At 39.4% G+C, this 11,133-nt stretch overlaps 1 protein-coding gene across 1 annotated transcript in view; it reads left to right on the plus strand.

Moving 5' to 3' along the window:
* The first annotated feature begins 7,528 nt into the window (after positions 1–7,528).
* Positions 7,529–11,133, plus strand: part of MCF2L (MCF.2 cell line derived transforming sequence like) — a 181,184-nt gene continuing 177,579 nt past the window's right edge. Inside the window, exon 1 of the mRNA XM_018562248.1 lies at positions 7,529–7,700. Coding sequence (XP_018417750.1) covers positions 7,529–7,700 — 172 coding nt within the window. The remainder of the gene's footprint in view (positions 7,701–11,133) is intronic.

The following is an 11,133-nucleotide window of genomic DNA, read 5'->3' on the forward strand; positions in this document are numbered from 1 at the left end:
ATTTATCCAGGGGATAAGTAATATGGTCTAAATACAAGAGGCATGTGTGTTCTTACTTGGATTTTGGAGTGCGTTGTGTATTCCTTCCAGATCTGTGCAGTACTCCAGTGTGAAAATGTATGGAAACATTCTCCAGTTCAAATATCCTTCCGATATTATGCAATCGCTTTTATTTAGCTAAAGTGGTTATGTACCAGCTTGAAGTTGAAATTGGTCATGTAGTGGCAGTGACTATTCTGTATGCTGTTGAAATAAAGGGTGGTGCTTAGATGGACTTTGAGGAGGGAGAGTGCTCAGGGCAGGTGTCGCATAAATACCAGGGTTTTACATCCATCCTATTTTCGGTCAGTTATATCACCTAGTTCCAAAACAGAAGGTGCTCTATTACTGGGGCCATTTCCAGAGTGAAAATGTGCAACACTCACATCTGCCAGAAAGTGTTATCTTAAATGCCAGAACTATCTGCAGGTCAAGGTTACACAAAGCTTACAAGCTGGCAGGCTCTGAAGTTTACATTTCAGTTGATGGTATATTTGTAAATTGAAAAACTTTTTGCAATTCTGTTCTGTGGTGCACTTGTCTGTTTGTAGAGGTTGCAGATGGAGCATATACAGAAAATGTTCTGACTCCTTTAGAGAATATTTTCATATATCTTTGGATATAATTGTGAGAGATTTTTAAGCTTTCACCTTGAGTGAAGGGGGCCTTAAGACGGCGATATACTGGTAGATTTTTATGTGCATGTTCGTATGGAAATTCAGCAAGATCATTTATAAGAGCATTCAATAATAGTCAGTTAGGGATGCACCAATACCATTTTTCCAGGGCGAGTATTAGTACTGATAGTGTCGTGTAACAGTTTTTTATAATTTGATACAGGCTAATGATTTTAGGACAGTGGTGGAGCGACAGGGCACGGTCCCAACTGCAGTAACTGTGACCCTGGTAATTCTGCCACTGATTACAAGCTGTAGAGGGACTACAAATATCAGCAATACACTATATAGCCATGCAGAATACCATCAGCTATAGAGGAGTACAAATCTCAGCAAAACATTATACAACAATGCAGAACGGCGCTGGCTATAGAGGACTGCAAAACCCAGCTATACATTATATACCCTGTTTCCCCCAAAATAAGACCTACCCCGAAAATAAGACCTAGTGTGTTTTTTTGAGCCAAAAAAAAATATAAGACAGTGTCTTATTTTCGGGGAAACACGGTAGCAATGCAGAATAATACCATCAGCTATTGAGGACTATAAATCCCAGCAATACATTATACAGCAATGCAGAATAGTAGTATATAAATTTGCTGCCTCTCTGCTTCTGGGTGCCGGCCTGATGTATCTGACAGGGGGGGGTCTCCAGAGGGGTGCGGAGGCTCTCAGGAGAGTGGAAATGTGCAGCGCTCCATGGTTCCCAAGAAGGCTCCCACGAGGTCCCCACCAAGCGCAGAACCTCAGGCAGCAAAATCAATTTGAAAAATTAAAGCAACAGTATAGTACAGTTTTTGATATATACAGTTTTTGATATTGGGGCATTTTTACGAGTACTCATGAAAATGCAGAGTATCTGCACCAGTGCATCCCTACTATCAGTGAGAAATGTAATATAAAAGCCCTGAAAAATTCTGTTCAATTCTGTTCCTTATAGTGGACCTGTTACTCCTATTACTTGGATGCATTTTAGACACATTCATTGAATCACTATACAGGTAAAACTCGAATAATTAGAATATTGTGCAAAAGTAATTGCAGTAAGTGCTGCAAAATGGGCCCAAACCAAGTACTGAGTACATATGCATGCTTATACTTTTCAGGGGTCCGATATTGTTCTATGTACAATCCTTGTTTTATTGATTGCATGTAATATTATAATTTTCTGATATTGTGGATTTGGGGTTCTTGGGGTTTTCATGAGCTGTAAGCCATAATCATCACAATTATGACAAATCACGGCTGGAATTATCTTGTTTTGCATGTAATGAGTCTATCTCATATATTAGTTTCACCTTTTAAGTTGCATTAGTGAAATAAATGAACTTTGCACGATATTCTAATTATTCGAGTTTCACCTGTAAATACACATGCTTCTACATAACAGGTTCCTTGCAAATTTTATTGACATTTGTAAGTATATTACATATTTAAAAGTACATTTATAAATACATTTTATATCCATTACAGGCCATAAGAATGCTCAGGTTTTTCTTTTACAAATTCCTATACTATGTCAAATCTAGTGAACAAAAGTTTTACATCAGGATGGAACTTTTTGTAGCACATGCACATAGCTCTAATTACAATTTTTCCCGACTGAACACCACATTCACTGTAAATATTCTGTTTGTTCACTATAGTCAAAAATGATCAATGACTTGACCCCACTAACAATTAGAAAATCAAACAAATGTTCCCAAAATAACTATTTTCTAACAAAATTCAAACCGTGCAAGGTGGACAAATTAAAGCTGAACTACCCACTCCAGTCCTTTACAGTCAAGGAAGTTGCCATTTTAGCCTCTATCTGGAATGCAGTTGACATGGTGCTGCACATGTAATCATCTGTTGTCCGATGAGACACCGACCATTTGAGGGCTTGAAAGTTTGTTTGAGAGCTGAACTAAGCGCACAGTTTTTTTGAGGCCGTTAGATTGGTTGCTCTAGTTCTGCTTTCATATGGAATCCAAGAGCAAATCTGTCCAGTCCAGGTACCAGCAGATTTTTTTAGGAGCCAGCTCCATTGACAACAGCAAGAAAACTTTAAACATTTTTAAGGAGCCCTGGCTTCTGGGATTTGTACAGCTATGACTTAACCACGTCCGGGCCGGCCGTAGTAAAAAAACGGCCGGCCCGAGCTCTCTAGATCTGAGCGGGCGTATCATTTTTTGGAACCCAATGGCATGATCTACCAGTTCTGGAAGAGAAGTAGGGAGGAGCCAGTCTATATAAATGATGTAAAACTGAAAATAAGTATCTTTTTATAGAATCACTCATCCAATATGCATATCCAGCATGTAGAATGTTGAGTGATCGCTCCATTATCGGCCATGGTTCACTAATGCTTAGCGTATACAGGCCGCGGAGTGATTCAGAGGAATGACTCATTCCCCTCACAAAAGATGTTTCAGGGTAGATTGGAAAGTGCCTACAGACATACGAACAGTTGGACCTGGGAACCTTCTCTTTTGTTTGCTGACTTCTTTTTGCAGAGGCTAGTTGTCTGTCATGCTGATCCAGTGCTTTCAGTTTTTTTGAGACACTGACTTCGAGCACTTATGGAGATCAGTAGATTTCAATTCTTGTGCCAAGTTAACAATTAAGAGTATTGAAACAAGAGACAGCCAAACAACTAACATTTTCAAAAAGTCCGCGGTAAAAGCCAAGAGAGATTTCTCTAAGTACAGGATTTTATGATAATGGACATTTGCAAAAATTCAGGTACTTTTTCTCCTAAGTGTCAAAGGCAGTGCTGACTTTTTCCTTTTCAGAAATCATCACATCTGGCTTTAAAGTGATACTGTGGGTAAAAGTATTTTATAGTTGTGCTTATAAGTTTACGTAACTCTGGCAAAATGTTACAGAGTTGGTCATTTTTGCTTTACCAACCTATAGTAGCTGGCTTTTCAGGGTCCTCAGGATCAGTCATGACAAAGAACATGAAAAACTGTGCCACTTAAGAAAGCAAAAGTACTACTGAAGATATAGACTGGAGAGACAACCACATTTTTACAGTGCTGTTCAGACCACTTCATATTTGTTAAGTGGTAAATAATGTATTTGTTCGAAACCAAATGTGTATTAAATAATCTCACACCAATAGCGCTTATAGTTCTAGACACACTACAAATTAGAAAATCACAAAAATATAAGTTCAGCGTTGTCAACCATCTAGTGCTAACAATAACTTATTAGTGAATCATAAGAAACTCAATATAGAAAGCAACATCAGTAAATCCAATTACATGTGAAAATAACATTACATGAACTATACTGTTCACGTATTGTTATTTTCAAATGTAATTGGATTTACTGATGTTGCTTTCTATATTGAGTTTCTTATGATTCACTAATAAGTTATTGTTGGCACTAGATGGTTGACAGCGCTGCACTTATATTAATGTATTGATTCATATATAGAGTTGTGCTCATAAATTTAGCCATATTTTCTGTGCCAACTTCACGAAAAATGCTGCTTAGAATATGCCAAAAAGCACCTAGAGAAGCCTTAAAACTTCTAATGTTCTTAATGTCTCAGAAAAAATCATGTCAAATGGTTGCAATTAAATAAATGTTTATCGTCAAAGCCATACACATTATGTATGGAAAAGTCAACAAGGTCTTTCAAGAGAAGAACATAATCCCTACCATGTAGCCTTAATGTGGATCAGTGCTGTTTTGGGGGATGTAAGACTTAAGGTGCCCATACACTGTACGATTCTCGTACGAGAATTGCGGGAAATCCCGCGATCGTACGAGAATCGTACAGTGTATGGAAGGCGTGCGACCATTTCTACTGTACGGTCGCACGTCTTCTGTCAAACAAGCAGGCTTGAAAACCCGCCGAGAATCGTACGATTCTCGGCGGGTTAGTGGCCTCCTTGTTCGACAACTGCCGAACGGGCCGGTGTGCGCACGCGCAAACTGCCCGTTTGCTGTGATCGGAAGCCCGCCCCTCTCTGCAGTCATTGGAAGCCCGCCCCTCAGCGGGGCGGGCTTTCGATGATCGCAAGTATGATCTGCCTGTCCAAGATAGGCAGATCGTACGAGCTTTCAATGAGCTTACGACCATCGCAAGACAAAGGTCTTGCGATGGTCGTAAGGTGTATGGGCACCTTAACAGCGCCGCAGAGGATCTAGTCAAAATTGATAGCAAGAAAAAAATTAATTTTTTTTAGCTTTGAAACTGAGCACCTGGACTTTCCAACATTAAAATAATTGGAAACATAAGGGACCTTTTACTGGCTGCAGCATAAAAAAGTGAAGGTTCTGCAGTGGCCATCACAATCTCCTGACCTTAACATCATTGAGCCACTTTGAGGAAATATTAGACATGCCTTTCATGCTAGACAACCAAAGAACTTACAGGACCTAGAGGCTTTTTACCAAGAAGAATGGGCAGCTTTGCCTTATGAGAAAAAAACGGGCCTCATTCACAACAAAAGGCTGGAAGGCACTATTAATGTTGTAGGGGACAATACACACTATAAAAAGCCAAGGATATGCAAACTTTGAACAGGACTGCTTTATTATTTTCCTTTATTGCTATGGTTAGTTTTGAGTGTACTCTTCCATGATGCCTAATAGTTTAATTTAAATCAGATTAATAATACAAGAAATGTTTTTGGCTGATCATTCATATTTCTTTTGCCAGGGTTTTGTTAATTTATGACCACAACTGTAGCAAACTAGTCGTTTTAGCAGACAATAAAACAAAGAGTAGGAGATGTCAGTTTATGCTATGTGTCTGTCCAGCACTGGGAAGAGCTCTCACAAAATCTCTAATGGAGAAGAGGCACTCCCCTAGCCACCTCTTACCTATAATACAATAAACAAGGCCTGAGTAGCCTAACAGCAGGCCCCCAAGGAGTAGGATGGGGTGTGGCCAATAGTTCCCCCAGAGTCAGTATAAAGTCAGTATAGGCACTGTAGGAGCATTCCAGACGGTGCTGCATGAACAGATAATAAAACAAAAGCTCTGTTAAAGTGACACTTAACTCGGGCGTTAAATCATAAAAATGCATTCATGTACCATAGCAATTAACAATACTGTAATCAACTCTGAATTGGTGCTGGCACTGTCCTTCTGGAGGATGGCTACTTTTGTTCTCTATAGACCATGGAGAACAAAAGTAGCACCCTCCAGAAGGAAGGTCAGTGTCAGCATGAATAGAGAGATGATTTGAGGATCTACAGCCAAGTGATACACACATAAGATACATTTTTGTTACTAGTTAAGGTACTTGCATTTTTTTAAGATTTAACTCTTGAGTTTAGTGTCACTTTAAAGCTACTAGTTTGCTTTCTTACATTTCATGCAGGTTCACTTTAAACTTTATGAAATGTATGCATGCTCTGTGACATTCAGAAACTAACCATACAATAGAAAGGAACATTTGGCTGGGAGAGCTTGTCTAATTGTCAGACAAAAATCAAACTGAAAATAAGTATTTTATAGACAAAAACTGACAAATATAGGGGAAAAAGACTGCTGAAAACTAGTGACATTGTGTAGTTTTGTTAGATTGTTAACCGCGTAGCTACAGGAGCAATTTTTTTTCTGCATTTTTGGCTAGAAAATGACAAAACCCAAAACATTATATATTTTAGAAGTGGCTCTTTGGAATAAAAAAAATTGTAGTTAGATTTTTTTTATCTCTCTTTTTTTTCTCTTTTTTTTTTTGCAACTGTTTTTTAAAATCTTTATTTTTAGTAAAAGTTGCAATAAAATTAATTTTACTGCACACAAACACAATACAATACCCACATTTGGTAAAAAATAAAGATGAGGTTGTGTTGAATAAATAGATACAAATATGTCCAGCCTCAAATCTGTGTTCGGGAAACGGCACCCAAAGTTGTCAATAGATGATGTTTTAAATTTCTTTGCGGCTCATCGATTTTAGAGTTAACCATAAATGAGGGACCTAAAATTATTTCTTGCACTCTGGCATGCGCAATGATATCCAATATCGGTTGCTCAGTTATCATTTACATACATATGCGTGTGCACAGAGCAATGGGAGTGCTTTTAATTTTTATTTATTCATGTTAGTATAGTTAAATTTTTTAAGGATTTTTTTACATTTAACTTTATTGCTATCACAGGGGGGCTAAGAACCCCCCAATGTTATTGCATTGGGCAGGTGACAGGTAATTTTCATGGAGACCTTAGGGGGTCTGCCCTCTAATTCAGCTGGTCAAGCATAGTCTGTGTTTGATATGCTGTTTACCTGGCTTTTGACAGCTCTGAATCTGGAAATGCTCCGAGCTGAGCATTTCTATGTTCATACACTTCAGAGGACATCAGGGAACGGATTTTCCTCGATGTTCTCTCATTCGCCATCCTGACACTGCTTGTTGTGGTCTCGGGCTCCCAGGAGGAGTGGAAGAGCCTGGGAATCCCAGAAGCCCAGATCAATTTTACTCAATAGTCGGGAGGTGGCTGATGATGACAGAAGTAGAAACAAGTTCACAATAAGCTTCCTTAATCCACTTTAGGCCAGGAGGAAGCAAAAAAAAAATGTTTCATAATGACACCTTGGATACTTCATCTTGCTGTCAGGTAAAAATGTTGGAAGATTTTTTTACAGGCAGCAGCTAAATACTCGCTCTCCTGCTTAATTATGCAACAACAATTTTCCTGCCTTTGGTCATTCGGAGTGTCTAAAATCACCAAAAACACATTGAAATAAACATTTGTTCAATGCTGACTTAATTGTCAGGTGCTGCATAAAGTGGCCATCAAACTTTGCCGTCATTATTGCTAAATCTTCATATGTCACTCAGGTGCAGACCAAGTTTTCATGACTGACTGCTGGAGCATCTTCCTCTGTCGGGAACTCGGAAGTAGCATCTGTTTAGCTACAGAGAGATCCTCCTGTGATGATGAGGCAGAAGAGAATTATCACCAGGTGGTGGTGTCTGATGTCATCCAACTTATCCCTGATGATCAGCCTGTGCTGGAGATACAAACAGGTACAGAAAGGAGTCTGATGTTATTAATTGGCAACTTTTCACTTCATATTTGTGCTGCATTTTATCAGGAAGCAAGCAGATATCATGTTTCCTTAGCTTATAGCAGTCAGCACAATGAAAGATCAGTGCTGAAAAAGGCTTGATTAACGTTGCCAATATGCCAAGATAAGTTTTTATATGCTGCTTTTTGTCAATAAGAATAAAATAGCTTTGGTATGATAATTTTGAAACCTGTGGTGGTGATTTTCTTTAAGAAAAGATTGCATCCAAGGATGTGTCCATGACACCCTGGGCTCCCAGGAAGTGGGTTGAATGGTTACATTGGACCCCTGGAGAGGATCCCAAAGCAGGGCAGAGGGGAGAGTCTTTGGTAGACAGTGTTGGAGAGTAAGAGAGTATTGCAAAAGCTGCATTTCTTAAATGGGCAATTCATATTTTAAATATGAAAATTAAACTATTTAATCTAAATGTTGTTAGCATGTGCGAACCTTAAGTCCGTGCTGTGTTGAGTTAATATGCATGCAAATACACATTTGTAACGTGCATTATCACAATGTATAGTTCTAAATGCAGTGTCCTTCATTGTGTATGGCACCCTAACACTTTTTACAGTAGCTGGCAACTCATGGCAGTGCACTACAGTGTATATAATGTGTGTTGTGGTGCAACGTGCCAGTGCGCCAGCAGTAAAGGTGCATGTCCATTCATTTGTCCATTGTGATGTGTTGGCACAATGCACACAGACTGTAGAAGTGTGAACTACAACAACAAGCACATGTACACAACTGCTTGGAATGGAGGTTCCAATGATTAATACCTGTTGCTAGACTGCTTTTTTTGCTATCCTTTTTTTTAATTATTATTTTCAGGTAAAATGTTAACAAATGAATTCCTTGGTGCACCTTATCAGAACAAAAGATACAACAACAGCATTTTTTGGATGTTAAATGCATGCCAAACAGTGAATACGCATTTGAACATCCATGTACAATTTGCTAGATACGCTCAGTGGTCATGTTTACTATGTTTGTGTATTTAGGCATACTCCTGTGATGCCACAATACCAGCGTACCATAGCAATTTATGCTTTCTCTTGGCCCTTAGTAAATTGGCCCCAGTGATTTTTGTAAGACCGCACATCTAAGAGAACGTGAAGCTTTTGTCATAATAATGTATGTATTTCCAGAATCCTGAACTGGTGACAGAGCCCTTGTTTCCTGTAGCTTTGCCAGGTTTCACAACCTGTTCTGTGTACCAGCGACAAGGTTCCACCTTCTCTGTCCCTACTGCACTACTCAGGGCTTCTTGATGTTCTCAGGGAGGCACCTTCCATGTCTCCGTTCATGACTAGATGTTTTTCTCTTCTGGGGGAGCACCTTCCATGTCTCTGCACATGACCAGAGATCTTTCTTCTCTGGGGGAGCCCCTTCCATGTTTAAACTCATGACCAGAGATCTCACTCCTCTGGGGGAGCACCTTCCATGTTACAGTTAATGACCAGAGATCTCACTCCTCTGGGGGAGCACCTTCCATGTTACAGTTAATGACCAGAGATCTCACTCCTCTGGGGGAGCACCTTCCATGTTACAGTTAATGACCAGAGATCTCACTCCTCTGGGGGAGCACCTTCTATGTCTCAGTTAATGACCAGAGATCTTGCTTCTCTGGGGGGAGCACCTTCCATGTTTCAACTCATGAGCAGAGATCTCACTGTTCTGCAGAACACTTTTATAAACTTCCTCCACAAAAAGACATGACTCACCTAATGTGCTATAATGTTAGCTGGCTTCAACATTCCAGACTGCTAGAGGTTGCCCAGTTCCCATCCCTTTATCTGTACTGTTATGTGCAAGTTCTTGATTTTGCATCAGTAGATTTTGTGTCATTTGTAGGTATAAAGAGGAAGCCAGGCAACTAACAAGAGGAGCACAGGTATTTGAGGAAAAGATGTAGCAGAATAGTGTAATTTAACAATGTTCTCTAAAAGTACATACATGGTAAAGAAACACTGAACATTTAAACATTTAGGGTGTAAATGATACAATCACTTGAATAAAAGCATATCCATTTTATGAGAGTTTGAAAAAAGCCAGCAGGAGTGTGTTTTGTGTCTTCATTCTGTAATACTTTCCCACCCTCTGAATTTCTGGGCAGAATGACATGCCTTAGGATAAGAATGTGATACAATGAAGTAACGCCTTGCATTCAGCATGCAATACTTGATTTGGATGTTGTTTCCACACTGTTACATAATGTGATCAGTTAGTAATAAGAAATATAACACTTAAATGAAGCACTCAGTTATTAAAAAAAAAAAAGTGTCCTAGTTTTTCTATGATATCTGTAACGGATACATAATTGCACAGTATGAGATATTTAAAAAGTAGTACAACATTGTTAAAGTGAGACCAACTTCCAATCCAGCACTTGCGGCACATAGAAGGTTCCTCCAGGTATATGCATGTCAGCTCTATTTCTGAACAGAGTATTTCTGGTTTTCAGAATGTCTGGGAGCTCTGATAAATTGGCCCAGCTTAATGGCTTGGAATTTTGCACCGACCCCCCCACCTGCCTCTTAATCCACACTCATCATGATCACTGACCACTGGAATATATTTGTCATTTTTATGCCCAATAGTTCAGGTTAGCTATAATGCTGAATTCAAGCCTTTTCTTCAGTCAGGCAGAGTTGTACAGGCTTCTCTCCTGTACAGAAATTGTTTACTCTGACATCGGTGCACAGTGTGAGCTTCTCAGTGTGCATTAGAAGCAGCAGCAAGTCAGCTAGAGCCCACCTCAATTTTCACTTAAAGTGTATTTCTACTTTTGCAGCCAAATTGGGATAACACCTTCTTTATATCTGTTACATGTTCTTATTCACATAGCATAACTTAAAAAATAACTTAAATATAAAAATTGCAGGTAACCTTTTTTTAGATGTTCATCGTTCTAACTCCAGTGCTGAAAAATCCTTCTTAGCTCTCACTGTCTAAGCAGTTATTTGAGTGTAATCTGGCCACTAGACCTATTCCTTTTGCAGTTTTATAAAACAGTTTTATAAAACAACATCTGTTCCTGTTAAAAGAATTCTAACTAATTATGGGGTCTGCTAGCTTTTAATTCACATGGGCACATGGGAACATTTAAGTGTGATCTGACAAAACCTTCTTGCAGTTGTGACACATGAGGAAAAGTTCTGCTCCTGTGATCTATTTGATTACTTTTTGGGGTGGAGGCAGTCCCATAGAGCTTGATCCCCATTCACATCAGGAACCCCCCTTCATGTCAAGAGCCCCTTTTTATATCAGAGTTCCCACTTTACATCAGAAGTCCCCCTTAACATCAGGGCCTCCACTATCACATTAGAAGCCCCCCTTCACAATGGGAACCCTGCCTTCACACCAGGAGCCTCCTGTCCATTGGAGCCACCCCC

Source organism: Nanorana parkeri, unplaced genomic scaffold, assembly GCF_000935625.1.
Source record: "Nanorana parkeri isolate BGI_ZX_2015 unplaced genomic scaffold, ASM93562v1 scaffold567, whole genome shotgun sequence".
Lineage (NCBI taxonomy): Eukaryota > Metazoa > Chordata > Amphibia > Anura > Dicroglossidae > Nanorana > Nanorana parkeri.